This window comes from Lonchura striata, chromosome 1 (genome assembly GCF_050655825.1).
Source record: "Lonchura striata isolate lonStrDom1 chromosome 1, ASM5065582v1, whole genome shotgun sequence".
NCBI classification, from domain to species: domain Eukaryota; kingdom Metazoa; phylum Chordata; class Aves; order Passeriformes; family Estrildidae; genus Lonchura; species Lonchura striata.
In genome coordinates, this window is record NC_140703.1 from 16,593,329 (window position 1) to 16,611,290 (window position 17,962).

The window sequence follows — 17,962 nt, forward strand, 5'->3', positions numbered from 1 at the left end:
TTACAATTCGAGCTGTTCTGCACAGGTTATTCACAGTAGCTGAATATATAAAATATTTCCAAAATTCTCATATCACATACACAATTCCCTGTGTTACTCCTAGGAATTATTTTCTATGCACTTTTTTTTTTTTTCTTTTGTTCTTACTGGATTGCACATAATTCACTTTGGTGTATTCTCCCTTAAAAAATGATCAAAGAGCTTCCTATTTCCAAATAGAAAAACATGCTGTGTAATATTTTGCAATGTATCTGAATTAAGGAAAAACCAAAATATTCATAAGCCATGTCCAAGTAATTACAAACTAAGAGTCAAAATTTTTCTCTCAAAGAAAAATCTCAGTGACTTAGGAACGAACATAGGAGACAGATAGATGGGGTGTCACAAAAAAAGTTCTCCTAGATCTGCTGTATGCATTGGGTGTGTATAATCCAGAAAAACACTGAATTAGTATGTTGTAAATGCCTAAAATATACACAGAGTTACTCAAATCAAGGCTTTGCTCAACCAGCACAGTCCCAGAGTGGCATCATATCCAAAAGCAGAACAAGACATTGAAAGGATATCCAAATCTGAAGATACACTTTTGAAATGTGTACTTACCTTAAATACCAGCTCACTGTTGGTATCCTTCAAAAGAAAAAAATCCCTCTACAAGTGCTTGACAGCAGAGGGGCAATCAGGCTGTCAAGCAGGCTACACAGCAATTGTTAGAATTATTATCACAATGCAGCCATTCTATACAAAAAAATTAAGAAGAATGTTAATAAGATTAGGAAGGAGGTGAAAGGGCTTAAAATGGCAGCCTTTTCTTTTCCTGGGAATGCCCATCTCTTCTGGGGTTTGTGGGAAACCAGAGCTATGCTAAGTGGTGACACTGAGTCCACCATTTCATTTCCTCAGCTCCACACTAGCTGGGCCAATATTTCTCAAGCCCAAAAGAAGACTCTTTCATCACTTGTTTCCCCCTCTTCTGCTCAAATTATGTTTGTGATTTTCTTGGATGAGGGGATGAGAAACAAAACAGGGCTTAGGGCTAATGAAGCACAGAAGGCCATTTTGATTGTTCCAGCACAACTGTCCATTTCTGTTCAGTTTGGTTAGCAGTGGAAGTGTTTATTAAACTGTCCACAATGTACAAAGGCCACAGTCAGGTATTTCTCCTGAGCTGTTACAGTTTGCCTTCAATCTAAAAAAGTGAATGATCCATTTCTGTGTTTGCTCCAACATGTTGACCCAGAGTTTTGGGTTCCTGATAATGCCCATTCACAGAGCTTAGTCTAGTATTGTTGTAGTTCCAATCAATATTCCCTCATTTCCTTGAAAAAAAATTTGTGATTATTTCTGTATTGACTCTCATGTTCACATCTTCCATGAATAAAACATTAAACAGTGTTGTCGCAATACCAATTTTTTCTGTGTGTGTGTGAAAATTCCCTGATGCCTAAATAGCTTTTATGGATAGCCCTTGCAAGTCTGAAGAATAACCAGCTTCTTTCTTTTTTAACTGAATGTTTAGTCTCAGCTGCTGATGTGCATCTGCCACCAAATAAATTATAATTATCTGCACCCATTGGTTTTAACCTGGGTTTGCATTATAAACTTAAAAGATGCATCACTTAAGCTCTTAGAGATCAGAGCATTTTAAAAAGTCATGTTTCCTTTAGTTCAATTTGCTAATGATGACTGGTTGTACAGCCCACTCTCTTTAATTTCAAGCGTATGAATGCCCCAGATTCCCTTACCTTTATCATTTCCTTACTGTCACAGACCTGACACCTCCACATGAAGGGAAAATCCTAAAATCTAGAGAAGTAAACAAACTGCAGCCTGATGCTAGAGAATCTTACACTGTGCAAAACCCTCTTGAACAAGTAATAATTTCTGAATTGATGCAGACAATAACATTTTTCAATAAATAGGGGTGTAAAGCTGGCTTTCAGATGGCATATTTGGTCAGAAATTCTCTTTCTGGGTAAATCAACAACACCTATAGACCTGTAAAACACATGTACAGAAAATTTGCATTTGAAGGAAAGGACAAATGGAGCTTTAAAACAGAACCCCTGGCTTCCTGTGGGTAATCCTTTGGCACTCTAGACTTTCAAGAAGCTGTAATTTTCTCTAGAGGTTCACAGGCTCTCATTGCAGCTTTTATGCTCCTTAGATTCATATGGTTCAACACAAATTATTTCATACTTGCTAAACAGAACTATTAATTTTTCTACATTCTCTCACAAAATATTCCTCCCTCCAAAGAAACCCCACCTGTACTTCCTTTTGGTCAAACCCTATGCTCCTAGGTTAAAGTAACTATGAAATATATTTATATACCTTAATCTGTGGATTTAAAGAAGATATTTTGGGGTATTTTTTTCCTCATTGGACAATGAGGTTTTAAAGCACTCAACTTGAGTGACTTGAAATGATATGTCTTAACATAAAACCAACTCTTCCAAGTGACAGCACAGGAATAGCACTAAATACACCAAAAAAGCAGTATTTTCCTTCTAACAGGTTGCTGTATATCAGAAAATCAGCATATCATCAGTAAATTTAGTCACTTAGTCTGATAGCTTCCCACTCTCTGTATCACTTGCCATGCTACCTAAATTTCAAATGAAATTGAGGTTGGATTGTGTCAAGACACCACAATGTGTCACTCCACCCAGAAAATAAACCCGGCTCCATCACTTGATTATCTTCAGCAAAAATCTTTAATCTGGACACAAATTTAAATTCTCAAATAATCTGGTCTTTAGTGTGACAGCACTTGATAAAAGCCGCCTGATTTTGGCTGCAAGTTTAATGTATCTCTGGAACTATTTATGTATTCCAAGCCAGACTGTGACAGTGACATTTTTAGTCAGCACAGTATTTGTCTTTGGAGCACCTGTGGATTAAAAATGTCTCAGCTGTTGTTAGGGTGGCTTGAAGACATAGTAAAAAACTCTGGAACACAGTAGAATCCAGTGGGAACCTTTACCATCAAAGTAGCAACACCGGTTCTATTGCCAGTGTTATCCTTTACAGAGTAGTGCAATTTGAGTCCAGAAAAACTTGTATGTGCTGGACCACTGTACAAACACAAAATACTGCTTTAGTTTTAAAGAGCACTACAAAACTGACTTTAAAAATAATACTGGGAGATTTCCAAACTAGAGTAGTGTTTGCATCTAAATAAATTTTTAAAAAAGCTATGACTTAGACTATGAAAACTCACATTGTTCTCATGGCACTAAGAATTCCTCATCCTCAAAACAAGAACAGGAATGAGTAAATGGGAGCAGGGCAGAGAAGTCTCTGAGACAGAGAAGCAATCTTTGATTATTTTATCAAGGGGTAGGCTAATGCAAGGCTGGAAGGTATTGAATTATTTTCCCAGGATTGCTTACAGCACACAAAAAAAAAGGAGAATAAAGAGGTTTAAGGACAAATAGCAGCGGGATACACCTGGGATAGGAACACACCCATCTCTAGTCCAAAAAATTGCCCAGTTCAGGGAAGTGTTTCCACACGGATACAGGAACAAGTACAGGAGAAGGATCTGAAGAACTGAGTTAATTTTGCAGTCAAGAGCCACACAAGAGAAGGAATGGAAAAAGGACATGGAAAAAGGTGTCAGCTGAGGGCTTGGAACCAAGGAGCTGCAAACTGTGGGTGTTGCTGGAGGAGAGCACACAGCTTCTCGTTTGAACTGGGGGAGGATGAAATAAAAATGTCTGAAGCTGGTTCAATGATCAAATCAGTCAAACAAATCAGACTCGCAGCAGTTTTAGATGCTGAGCACTGCTGGAGTGGGGAGTACTGTGGGAGAACAGAGCTTTTAAAGCAGAGGAATTATAGTGTCCTAAGAGCCCTAAATATAGATTTTACACTACAGACATCACATTTATAATCTGCAGCACATTATAACAGGTGTATCATTTTGCTACATAGTTAAGGTAACAACATGAAATAATAACTGTATTTATACATGACACACACACTGATACCATCCCCACATTCTCTATTCTCAGAATTTTTGGGAAAGCATAAATATTCCCGCCCCAGACACATGTGGGATATTATCTAAAGCAGTTTTCCCTCTTGCATTTGGAGTAACTGTAGCTCTGGAAGATCCATTTCAGAGTTCCAGCATCTCAGAAAGCCACACTGACCACACAAGAGCAGCACTGGGGCTTGCCATGATGGAGGAAAAGGACAGCAATTCAATTTGTCACAACTGAGATGTATCTGTAGAAGGGGCAGGGGCTAGTCACTGTTCTCAGGTAACTCCTGCCTTGTGAGAGGCTTTGGACAACTTTCCCTAAGAAAGTTCTTCCTTGCAGTTCTCCCACTCAGCTGCACTAAAGTGCCACTCAAACAAAACCAGTGAAAATGACAAACAACCTGTATTGATGTCATGCCACCCCAGAATATGCTGCAATCTTGTATTTTCCATTGATCAATCTGCTTGTCATTTTTTTAATAAGGAGGAGTGCAAAAAAAGAAAAAAAAAAAGAAAACAAAGAGCCATAAATTGCCAAATAATGTAAAATACCGATTAAATCTGAAATTCACATTATATATATTTTTAGTTTTTTTTTTCCCCACAAGATTTTGATAGCATGCAATTTAATTGAGTGCCAGAGTGATGAATAAGAAGTAGAATCTAAAGTGTCATATCAATGACAAAATATTCAGCTTGTTGTCTCTTGTTGTCATTTTAAATAATGCAGCAAAGCCTCCTTTAATGAATGTTTTATGTAAGATTAATCCTCCAAAAAGAATAGTTTGCACATGTTCTTTTTCCACAGACTTACAATGAAATCTCTAATACCAATTATGGGGATAGATTTGTTAACAAAAACATGATACTCATTCTTTCACTTAAAACAGCCCAGATTGGCACCTGTTCCCTGGTTCGTATGAGAAAATGTTGCTCCACCACTTCTGTGGATCAGAATGCACATGGCTCAGGAAATCACCTCCCTATCAGGCATCTCTTCATTCCAAAGCCTTGTTCTGCTGTTGGTTGCCAGGGATTTATCTCCTGCTGGAGCAGAGATAAGCCAGCCCCAATCACAGGGGCACAGCCTGGGTGAGGGCTGTGCCTTCCACACTCCCAGGGAAATGCCCCTGCCTTGGGAGGCTCCCCTGGAGCTCACAGCTGCTCCATTCATTACACACCCCTTCAAACCAGAAAAGCAGAGAGCTACTGGCCATGGCACTGCAACTGCTTCTTACCTGTCATCACTAAAATACACCAGAAAGAATTCATTTCAGTGAGTTGAAAATAAAATTTCCATAATACAAAACAGGTAGGAGAAGGAAGGAAGGAAGGAAGGAAGGAAGGAAGGAAGGAAGGAAGGAAGGAAGGAAGGAAGGAAGGAAGGAAGGAAGGAAGGAAGGAGGGAAAGAAGGAGGGAAGGAAGACTATGAAAAAAAGCAATTAAAAATAATTCTGCCACTTTGCATTTTTGGTTTCGCACTGTTAGCCCACACCAATTCACATGAAGCCAATGTGAATTTTACTGCAAGCTACTGCTCTTGAATTCTTGACTCACATGACAGAAGGCCCCTGACTAAGACCTGTGTCCAAGCAGCATCAAAAAATAGAAGTTGCAGTTCCAAACTTGCAAACCATATTTACATCCTGCTACCACAGGAAATCCCATAGATATAGCCTATTTATCTTGCTCCTAAAGCACTTTGGATTTTCTCATGTCTATATACCAAATATCATTACTTAAGTTAGTTTAGTCAGGAGAAGATACTTCTGTAAAATCAGTTGCTATCAATTCAAAACACACAAATGACCATAAGATACTGTTTAAATGTTAGTGAGGCATGGCCACACAGCCACCACTGCTACCTGAAGATTTATTGTATCCACAACATAAACCTGTTTTCCTGTAATTATACACTAAATGCTTTTCCACTTACTACCCTGTGGTCCACTGGCAAGAATTTATACCTGTTAGTATGTTCTAGAAGCCAGGAAAAGTCTGTATATATATGTAAATATGTAAAATATAAAATATTTTAAAATATAAAGTATTTTAAATATTAAATATTTATAAAAACATTTCTGGTTTGAGAATCTGCAACCTTGTGTTGCAAGCAGCACGGCAAGTGGCTCTACTGGCTCCTCATGTGACAAAGGGAGAATGGGCTTTGGACAACAGAAATTTGAGGAGTCCTGCTGCTCCTGCACACCCTAATCCACATCAATCCTCCAGTGTGCCTACAGAAGATATTGAGGAAAGCAAAGTGGAACTGTAAAAGAGAAAGCAGCTATGTTGTTTCCATTACTTATTTTTTGACCCTTATCTTTCCATGAGAGAAGCAAGTGAAATGGCAGGAGAGAATAAACCAGAAGAAATAGGGTTTTTTGGCACTACTTTGGGGTTGGGTAGGTGAGAGAGAAAGAATGGCTAAAATTATATTATAGAAAAATAGCACTTTTGCTTTAGCACTGAAACAAAGAATAAGAGAAAAAATCATAACAGATAATGCATTCTGTTCAGATTCAGTTCGAGAGACTTTTGCCCAGCGGGATGAATAAAAACAATTCACCTCAGTTATTTTATAACTGAAATTCAGCATTTTTCACTTAATCTAGTGACATCACACCCTGAAGCTCCTCAGTGCTCAAACCAACCCACATCCTCCTGTGGAAAGAGCAAGGGAAGTTCTTTGGTTCAGAATTAGACCACAGAGTCCAACTGCATCAATGATCACTTGCCCTGCTGACCCCAGAGCACATAAAAGAGTTTAAACAATGTGAAATCTCTGCCCTGGGGGCTTCTGCACTTCATATTCAGTCTGCCACGATTCATAACAAGTTCTTAGGGAACACAAGAAGCAAATCCTACTTAACTTCTCTTGTGAATTTACCTAGTATCATAGGGGCATCATATTTAGAAGCTGTAAACTACAATGTAAATTTGAAAAGGAGCAACATTTAAAAAAAGCATACACAAGGTTACAATGAAATCGGGTTTTGTGCTTTCATAAATAAACATAATGACATGGTTCAGGTATTATTTCAATCCTGTTCTAAAATGTCATTTCTTGTTTATTCAATATTATGCCCAATTGAGAAGTTGATAAGATTCTGACATGACTTCAGGATATCCTTTGTGTATTTTTCCATTTACCATTTGAGCTGTTTTGCCCCATTTCCCTTTAGTCTACATAAAGATTAAATATCTGTGACACCACTGAGCTATAAAAAACTCATGATTCACCACTCTTCCTTTATGATCAAGACATCATTTCTCATGTGCAGAAGTAGTGGGGGTCACACATCAACACTCCTGAAGGTTTTGGAACCCACAAGGAACTTTTGGTTGTAACACATGGGCTGCTAAATCCAAAATTAAGAAAACAAAACATCACAAGTCAGGGCTCTGACAAATACATGATGCCCTGGACCTAACATGACATTTTTGTGATGTCTTGGGGTTTTTCATCATTTCTCTTTGAGGGTTTTTCCCTTCAGAACATGAAGGCACACTGTGCCAAGCTTCTCCCTGCAGCTCTGATTCTAACTATGTGTCACAGACAGGTGATATGAGTCTGTACAGGACTGTCTAGCCTTCACCAACAAAACAAGCCACCTAAAAGGGCTTTTTAAATAGCAGTGTGTAAAATTCAGATTTAGGCAGATTATTTCACATACTCAGTATTTGAGCCTGAGAATGCTACTGCAGCAAGTTGAATTTGGTGAAGGCATACTGGCTTCCTACCTAAAACAGACCTGTTTCTCTTGTTTCTCCTGAAACAGCTGTTTCTCCTGCCTCCCATCTCACAAGAACAAACCAGTTCTGATCATGCTTTTACATCCAGTGTTTTACCACTGGCAAAAAAGGGAGTTCAGTTTTCCCTTAATCTTGAAACAAAGAAAATCTGTGTGAATCTCATTTACAAATATACTTCTGTGTATATCTGTCAAGCTCCTCCTGCTCTCCTCTTCATATCTTTCTGCTTCTGTTGGCAGGCAAGAGAAACTTTCTTCAACTAACATGCTTGTAACAACAAATTTCCACTATTTCTGTAGTCAGATTTTTTAAAATATGCAGTAAAAATGATCACATATGCAAGTACTTTTTTTTCTAAACTTCTAGGATTTAAATGTTTGGAATTCACCTGAGCATGAAATAAATATTTAGCAAGGGTGAAGAAAGAAAACTTCCTTTTACCATGTCCTACACTCAGAGCTTAACCCCAGTTTTACAGTTCAGTTTTAACCCTTTTTAACCCTAATGAACTAGTATAAAATATGTTTCTTTCAGTATTAATGCTACTTGCTGCTCATCCTTATTTTGGTTCTGAAGTACTCCCTGCCTGGGTAAGGGGAAAGTCCATCTACATTTGAACTTCTGTTCTCAGAAAATACATGCCATGATGTATTAATTATAGGGTTTATAAGGTAAACATTCCAATGGAACAGCACTGAGGCTGGCAAGAATAAACTGGAAGAGCCACTTGGCTCAGGTATCCCAGGAAATACATACGCAATAGAAAAATCAATTTGTTAGTCACTAGGAAAGGGTTAGCAGTTTTCATTTAACAACAAATATAGAAGTGTAGGTGCTGGAATTCAGAGTAGAGGAAAATTCATTAACTGGGGGAAAAAAAGTTACTTTTCTCATTATTGGAGTATTATAATCATAGTTGAATTCACTATGTACAATTGCTCCTTGATGGTTTCTTGTTGAGTAATTTTGTTCAATAAGGGTCTGTCAATACAATTTGCTTTCAAATGTCAGTTTATACAATACCAAGAAAAATGGGCTCACTCAGCTGCATTTGGAAATGGTAATAAAATATTAATTTTGTGCAAAAGAAAACTGTTAATCATCTACTGTAGTACTCTACAATTATGCATGAGTTTTTTGAGGAGCTCTGTGGAATAAATGTGAATATTGTAATGTATGTTAGACAAAGAGCCATAAATAACTAGGCAGTAAAACACTGAAGAGGGGATATCCTCTGCAGAATGTGCTTTTTGTGGAATCCAGGACAGCAGTGAGCAAGCCATCCTATATAATTTCCAATTTCTGGAAAGTGAGTGCATTCTCAATTTCTTGCATGTAATATATTTTTTGAGGTTCACAAAGGTGGGTTGTTTCATCAAGCCAAATTTCTTTGCTTCTATTTTTCTTGTAATGTCAAGGAGCTGGATAGTTAACACTCACAAATTAAGTGTCAGGAAATAACTGATGGTCACACTTCATTAAAAAGTCACATCAGGATCCTTGCACAGAAGATCCAGAGAGGGGCTCTGTGAGTGGAACAGGGGGCAGTGATCCAGCTGCTGACCACAGCACCATGGGGAGATGATGTTTACAGAGAGGAGTTGATGGCAAGAATAATTTTGATGGTTCTCTCCTGCTGGTGCAGTTTGAATGCTGAGCAGTCTGAAGGAGAGGTTTGGCTATCAGAACATTTCCATGGTAGCTCATGCCCTGGCACCCATCTCTAGATCTTGACAGAAAAACTCAGTGGAGGAATTTAGCTTGAAATGAACAGTGGGAGAGAGATTTGTTTTCCCTTTTTTCCTTCCCAGCTCAGCAAGCTGAGCAATCTGTGGCTCTTCAAAAACAGCAGAGCACCATGAAGCTTCCTGCCTGTAACTTCTGCGGGCATTTACACAACAAACCCTTCACAGGACACTTCAATCAGGAGCTGCAGGAGGAGCGAGCTGAGAGGTTCCCCAAGTGGAGCAAAGAACAGGGTGTGTAGTTTGGAAGAGAATGTGAAGAGAGAGATGCAGCTCTGGCAAGTTTATAATTTGGGTTTTCACAAGGTGTGTATGTGTGTGTATGTGTCATACACACACATAGCAGCTTGTGCCAGAGTCAGTGTTGATGAGGAGTGTAAATACTAAGTGGTTTAAGAATTCTTTTTAATATATGCAAGGCTATCACTTGAGAAAAAGTACTTATTGCTCATGTGAATCCATCTGTCAGTGCAGACCTACATCAGCTAAATCATGTCAATTTGCACTGCTAACAAACAGGTGGAATAACAAGGAATGAGGGAATTTGTGGCATAAATGATAGCTAAATAAAAAGGAAGCTATTGTCTGCAAATGGGCTTGTTTTTGCAAGAATCTAAGATAAGTTTTTCAGGCCTGCTTTAAGTTTTCCTTCTGGTGAAACTGCTGTACAGCAGTGACAGACATTTGATGTAACTATCAAATACAAGCACTATTGCATTAGAAGTTATGTCTAGGCTTAAAAACACCTACATTCAAGACAATCTATTTATGCAGAAAGACTTAATGCCTCATCCCAGCAGCATAAATTAATCTTTAAATTGGCTAAATGAGGATATCTTTTACATAAGAGAATCTCTGCACAGTGTAAAAGCTGATTTACACAAAACTGAACATCAGCTGTCAATGCAATGGTAAAAGAAATACACTCCTCTCAACTACTGAGATTAAAGTAGAAAGGAAAAAAAGAAACCAACAGCTGCATGGCCCTGCCAAGCTGCTTTCCAGACACTTATTTATAGCAGGCTTTCTAGTTTAGTTCTTTGTTTCATTAAAACATCTGTGGCAAATTTTGTAGAAAAAATATCTAAAAGCATTTTGTCTTTAGTTAGAAGTAATTTTTCTGAGTATTTAGAAGGGAATCTGCCACTCATCTTGAGTTAAAGGTTTTGGTAAATAAAAGGCATCATCTTTGTTCCAAATGACCCTAATAGCAGAATAAGGCTGGCATTTTAAGTCTCCCATGTAGTTAAATTAACTGAAATCTTACCCATAACCAATATGTGAAACAATTAGGTTATAATTCTGCAGTTATTAAATGTTAAGTACCTCTGTTAGGCTTATGAGAGCTACTGTCCAACACAAGCCCAAACATCTCCACTGAATCATGCACAGCAAGAGATCAGTTTTGAGTTTCTTACATCCCAGATCAGCACTACCTTCTCAAGATTTGTTTTCATGGTATTTTTAGTATTTTTAGTTGTTTTTTTTCCCCCCTTTTTTAATGTGTGGGATTTTTTTTTTTCTCACAAATAAAGCAAAGCTGCTTTCAGCAATTTAGAAAAGGAAAGGGCATCCCCTGGTCATCTCTGATGAAAAAAGAGGCAATTCAGAATTCATACTGTGCTAAATGTAAATATGATAAAGTAAAAAAGGAAGAGTTAAATAGCAGCACTACAGGTAAGACTGATGAGATGCAAATGTTAGCAGCAATTTCTGACTGCACAGCTTCATGTCACCTGTCCCCCAGCATGCATTCCTTCTCAGAGGAACACATCCATTGGATTTATCTCAGTTCTTCATTGCCTCTCAACTACCTGAAAATCTTCCTATTCTCTGGGTTTGCTGCTTTGCCCACTTTTTTTTTGTTGTTGATTTTGACATGACCAAATAACATTTATCTCCATTAACTTGCAAGGATACCTGTTACACATCATGCAGTTGCATTTCCATCATTTCTCATTTTCAATGTTTCGTCAGATTGAATCAGAATTCTTAGTAAAAGACATTTAATTGCAAAGAATTATGAATAAGCTTCATTAAACAAACTACATTTAAGAGTTTTAAGTCCATAAGATCAAAAGCTTTACAAGTACTCAGAAAAACAACAGTCCTGAGGATCTTACAGAATTAACTTGTAGTGGGGAGGTATTTGAGAAGCCAGTTCATGACTTTGAGGCCATTTGTAATTTAACAGAACCAGTGGGATGCTCTACATAACACTGTGTTCAAGACAGAATTTTATGGGGCCTGCAGTATTTCCTCCTCAATAGTTGTTTAGATACAGGTACCACCTCATTGTGCTGCTGACTGCCACAATTCCTAAGGGCTATTAAACACTCTGAGATATCCCATGGAGAAAAAAATTATGGAAAGTATTTCACAAACTGTCGACAAAAGGAACCCAAACAGTCATAAGAAAAGACATCAAAGCTGCCAAGACGCTTCTATTCAAAGAAAGCAAAGAAAGAAATAATAGCACTTGAAATAAAAAGAAAAGTAAGAATAATCTTGTAATTAGAATTACTGCAGTAGGCAAAACGGGGCACAGAGAAGTACAATAGTTTCTTTTATATAGCCAATCAATAACATTATGCAATTTTCCAATTTTCTCCCTTTTCTTACCAGAAGAGTTTTTTTTTTTTGTTTCAAGAAAAACTTTTAAGTAACACTACAGATAACACAAGATGTCCAGAAAAGATACCAGCCTGACATTAGCCCATGCTCAGATCCATTTTTACACAGAAATATGTGGTTTGGAAAGGAACTTTGATTCTGTTTTAACTATAGTTATATGTATTTGCTCTTAATTTATTGCTTTTGATAGAAATGGTGTTTAATGGCTCCAGAATAGAAAGGGTAACACAAGTAGCCTGTCTTGGAAAGGATGCGTCTAATCTGTCCTCATTAATTTAAAGAGAATTACAGGAGTTCAAATAATGGTAAAAGTAATTAAAAAAGAAAAATGCAATTTTCATGAGATAAAGCTTGCAGCTACCAAAGCACACAAAGGTTTCAAATACCAAATTAATATATTATTAAGTGTTCCCTTTCCAAATTTGTTTTGCTTCCATGTTTTAGCAAGGGAATATAAATTTTTAGGGAAGAGTCACAAAGTCACACAAATTCTGAGATTTACCAGTGGCATGTTTAAAGTTCTCCTTCCTTGGTGCACATGGACATGCTTCATGAAATTGATGATTTGGAAGATACCAGGCCTTCTCTTCCAATATTTAGGTTGGCCACTTAACTGCAGAACAGTTTTCCTCACAATTTCTCCTATACATTAGTTCAGGAAAACAGCTTGTTCCCAAGAAGTTATTGTCTTTTCCATTTGCTTTTGGTTTGGCTTTTTATTGGAAGGGACATCTGATCTACCTGTCTGACAAATACCATATTTTATTTCCCTGAGAAGTGTGGAGAGATAGGGCAGAGAGTGAAGGAAAAAAAAAAAAACCCTGATGTGTGGGAACAGGCTGGAATACCTACCAGAGGAAATGCTGGGGGGTAAAGATCCACCCCCTGCCACTGGATGCGAGGCCAGGATGCTATTTAAAAATCCCGCCCTCAGGAATCTGGAAAGAGACTTCACCCCAATGGTCGGAAAGGATCCTTTCAAAGAAATAAAAATGATCATTAATCAAATGACTTGTTCTTGACTGACAAAAGAAGCTGATTGTTTAAAGAAAGAACAACCAAATCTCTGCAGAGTTAACAGTGGTTTCATGGGAACAGATCTCATGAAAAGCAGTTAAAAGCTTTTGTTTGCTTTTTAACTAAGTCATACAATAAACAGCTTTAACCAGAAAAAAGGTTTTTTGCATAGTTTGCAAATGGAGAATTCCAGCACTTCTAGGAGCAATAGAAAAATTTGGTGTTTCAACACCAAATTGCACCTGTGGGATATTTATAATGCATTCCAAATGAATCCACCATAGAGGCATGTTCAATTTTGTGTGCAAATCAGAAAGACCAGTAGAGGTGAGGCTATACCAGCACAGCTGTTTTACACCAGTGTTTTAAAGCCACCTGACAAAAGTCACGTCAGGCAAGGGGCAAAGAGGAACCAGAATTTGCAGCTAAAATATTGAATTCTGTGTCAAGGCAGCTCCAGCAGTCAGAGCTTCTCTCACACCTCCCAACACCTGTCAATGTATTGATACAGGCAAAAACCAGGAGTATGGATGATGCCTAAAGATTTTTAGCTTTTTTATATATTTTTCATAGAATTGTAAGTTTTTGATTTTAGGTAATGTGGACATGGCCCCTTTCTGTTTTGCTGTTACCAGAAGCTCAACACATTTTATGCTTTCACTATAATAAACTGTATTTTCTTCTCATTGCCTACATGTATGGTTTTATTCCTGGAAACAATGATTATCTCATCCACCTCTTTTAAAACAAGTATTTGTGACATATTTACTGCAGTGGTGGCGAGAAAGGAAGATGCTTTAGCATTTGCTTCACTGTTTCAGCTTTCAACATTTGTACAGAGGTCTGCGGACATCGTTTCAACTTCCTCAGTGAAGTGCCAGCATCAAGGATGGATCTGAAATGACAGCCCTGCACATCTAACTTAAAAGCACAGGGTCAAGATTCTCCCACCTGGCAATAAATCTAAACAATCAGAATAATCTATGTGTTTTTGCAAGTAATAATCTATGTGCTTTTGTATCAAGTAATCATCCATCCAAAAAGTTAGGCAATGGCAAGTTTGTTTCCTTCACCTTGCGGGTACTTCATATTTGTTCTCTTAAGAAACAGAAAGCATCTTAATCTTTACAGATAATGAGAAAAATAAATGGCCTTAAACAGCTAAGATTTTTTTTCCCACTAATAAAAATACGTTTAGGAAGATTTACCCTCAAAACACATGTGCACTTGCTGAATTTAAAGTAGCTTAGGAGAGCTTTGAGTTTTTTACTTTTATTTTCAAGCAAGAGTTCTAATGTTTCCTCTCAATCCATCTGTCCTTTAAATTTGTTAGTTAGCCATGCTGCAGTCTGTGGAAAAATAATTAATTTAACTGGTGATCTAGAAGCAGTACTTTTATATCTGATGGTTACAGGTAAGTTTTCCCTCTGGACACTCAAGAGAAACTTTTGGCATTCCTATAAAAGTGTTTCCATATTCCATGGCTTTCACTTTAAAATATTTGCAGAAATGATCCTGGACAGACAGTACAGAACGCAATACACAAAAATTCAATTTTAAAATGGAAATTGTTCCATTAACTCCAAGATGTTTGGTACTAAACAGCATCTTAAAACATAAAGGCTAAATAATGAACATATAAAGATTTCCCAAATAGAACATTGCTCCTGTTTCAAAATATGAATGATACCAGTCATAAAGTACAGCCACTGAGTCACACACCATCTGTACAGACCTTCAGAAAAGCCAAACAGGTTCAGCTTCACCACTGACATTTTCCTCTATTTAAATGCTATTAAATGGCAAATAACTTGTTTCCTAACAGTCTTACAATAAATTACTTTGTCATAGAAAGTAATGAAGACAAACCCAAATTTATTTCATTTACATATTCAGATATAAAAAAAAAAAAAACAAAAAACAAAGGGCAGTGAATTTTAGAGCAAATAACCCTATAAATACCAAGAAAACTAGAGGGCTAAAATTATTGAGGTTTTATAAGCAGCAAATAACTAGAAGAATACATATAAATATCACTTTTCTCTCACACTCAAAAGTCAGGGCTCAGTTGCTTAAGTGTAAATGGTTTGAGTCATTTGAGATGTTCTAAAAAATCTGAGCCATTCCCAGCTGAGTGGCAGACATGACACGATCAGCAGGAGATTTCCACTCTGAAAGTGGCTGTAAGAGGCAAAGCAGCAGTTGGATATTTAAGAGTAGGCACTGAGTGTCATTGTAGGCAACCGAATCCCATCCAGTCTCCTGTCACCTCAGAAATGTCTCTGACTAAGCAGAACTCAGAGTTGCAAGACCTCATTTAGTCTCCTCCAGAAGTCCTCAAACACCTTCTGAAAAGGACAAGGTTGCTGACATTCAGCCCTGACCAATATCCATCAACAAAAAACTGCAAATGAGAGATTAAAAGTTCATTCATCTTAAAACATGCATGGCTCTAAATTAAAATACAGCCCCAGGATGAACTTTTTTTTCAGCCCTAGGTTTGTTTTTTTCATCATCTGCACAATGGGAAAAGAGTTTGAGACTTGATGATGTGATTTTATGTTGGGAAGGTGATAATCACTGCAGATAAAGCAAAATAATTCTTGTTAAGCCACATCTGTCACCATCAGATGGACAGAGCTTTGATAAGAGTTTTGGGCATTTACAGTAGTTTAGAAGTTACTCAAATATTTACTTGTTTGCATAAAGACTGATGAGATATTTGAATGCATGATACAGGATCACAGAATGTGTAAGGTTGGAAGGGACCCCAGGAGTCAGCTAGTTAACCAGATTTCTTGAGAAATTATGCCATTCTGTCAGCCCACATCATACAGAGACTCGTGCTTCCCACCACTTCTGTTGTTTTCTGCAAAAACTAACACTCATTTTTGCAGTGGGTGCACTCACACTGATGGAAAGTTCTTTCAGTACAAGATTCTACACTGGGAAGAGGAGACAATAATATTAAGCCATGATTCCTCAGTGCCCTCAAATGCTGTTGTTATTTAGCAGCTTAAAATTATGAATTTAGTGAGGAGAAAACCCAAACCTCTCCCTGCTCCACAGGTACACGCTATGAACATTGTGTCACCTTATAAGTTACAATATTAGTTGGAAAAGTGTGTTGAACTGTAGAAATACATGGAATAGCTGACAGGTCATGAAGTATCCACCACTTTCTGAGCCCTGTGATACCAGCTATAACTCGGTGTAAATTCTTCTGTTTCACAATAATTACAGCTAAGTGCCTGAGCTCAGAGGCAGTGGGGGAATGCTGAATCAATTAGCCTGCCTTCCACCTTCTGCTGTTGTTCCTGGGAGGATATCATCCCACAAATTGTGGAATTTGATAAGGAAGTCATTGGTAGAGCATCCTAAAGTGGCATGGGTTTAAATAGGATATTATCCCCCTGAGCAGAAGAGCAGGAGAAGGTGGCTGGGCAAAGGAAATCCATATTCTTAGTTCAGCTCCAGAGCACAGACATTAATTCACACCCATTTATTGGCACTGTGTGGTCACAGCATGGCCAGCCAGAAGGAACAGCCACTGCTCCCAGCCCAAATCCCATGAGCAGTGACAAAACTGTGCCCTGTTCTTTGTCACTGCTGGTTTCCCTTATTTATTACTATTATTTATTATTATTATGTATTTATTCAATACTCTCTGCAGATGGAATTGACGATTTCATGTTCTGTGTATTTCTGAGCACCGAACAGCTACAAATTCAAAAGCAGCTCTTTGGCTGCTTAATTTAACAAACTGGATTGAGATGTGCTAGAGAAGTCACAATTGCCTTCTTCTATTTGTTATTACAAGCTCCAGCAAAATAAGACTTTAGGCTGTTGTTCCTTTCCCACAGATTTGGCTTGGGAAAAAAAAAGGAAAAATGCATGTGTGGTGTACTTAATGTAAAAAACCTCATTTTGGGGCTCTTTGTTTCTTTATAGTCAGTCCTCTTGATGCTTTCCATGCAGGGATTGTTAAAAGCCAGCTAAGAGAAAAGTTCTCAGGAACTCTGCAGATGAAGGCTTTGGGGAAGTGAGGGCTGTAAGGAGCTTTTGCATTCACTCTGGCAGGAAGCAAACTCTCCAAACTGCATTTTCAGGCAGGGTGAGCTGAACATTTAGTAACAAAATACTGGAGGACAGAATGCAGAAAGTTTTCCTGCTTCTGCATAGGGGAATTACTCAATTTTATCACTTAAGTCTGAGAGAAGACTGGCTTCTGTTACAAGCACTTCCTATTCTAAAATAAAACCTCATTTTTATTGTTACTGGTGTTTCCTTGGGGAAGTTAGAAACAGGGCTAGAGCATTTTTTTTCCAAAATTATTTGAAATATATCCATTATGGAAAGTACTGAAACATGGTCGACATTTCCCTTACATGATTTTATTGATTTATCCTTTCTAGACCACCAGGAATGGCAGATTACATCACAATCTTTTATGAGGGAACATATGGAAGGTTTTTATAAGGAATGGATTTATAAAACTTTGAAATTATGATGCCAGATTACCATTTTTAGAGCACTCAAAAGGCTTGACTTGCAATGATTTTTTTCTTGAAAAAATCAGAAGCAGGGAAAATATTTATCCCTGATGAATTTGTTTGATCATGTTTTCAGTACATTAAGAAAACATAAACTTTTTACTTTTTTCAATGCAATAATCTAGACTTAGAATATGCTCTTAATTTATTTTAGAGCTTTTTATTTTTTATGAAAGCAAAGGCTGATAGAGTGATATGCCTAAATGCTTACCTGAAAAATTCACATCTCTTAGAAAAATCTAATTTTCAAGATCACTAAATAGTA

The 17,962-nt window shown here is 37.5% G+C and overlaps 1 protein-coding gene across 6 annotated transcripts in view; it reads right to left on the bottom strand.

Moving 5' to 3' along the window:
- Positions 1–17,962, bottom strand: part of EPHA6 (EPH receptor A6) — a 383,007-nt gene that overhangs the window by 61,076 nt on the left and 303,969 nt on the right. For 4 of the 6 annotated variants that reach the window (XM_021550124.3, XM_021550125.3, XM_085590246.1 and 1 more), the window contains one exon: positions 12,980–13,102. The exons of the other annotated variants lie outside the window; for them this stretch is intronic. In XM_021550124.3, the coding sequence (XP_021405799.2) occupies positions 12,980–13,102 (123 nt within the window). The remainder of the gene's footprint in view (positions 1–12,979; positions 13,103–17,962) is intronic. 6 annotated transcript variants of the gene reach the window in all.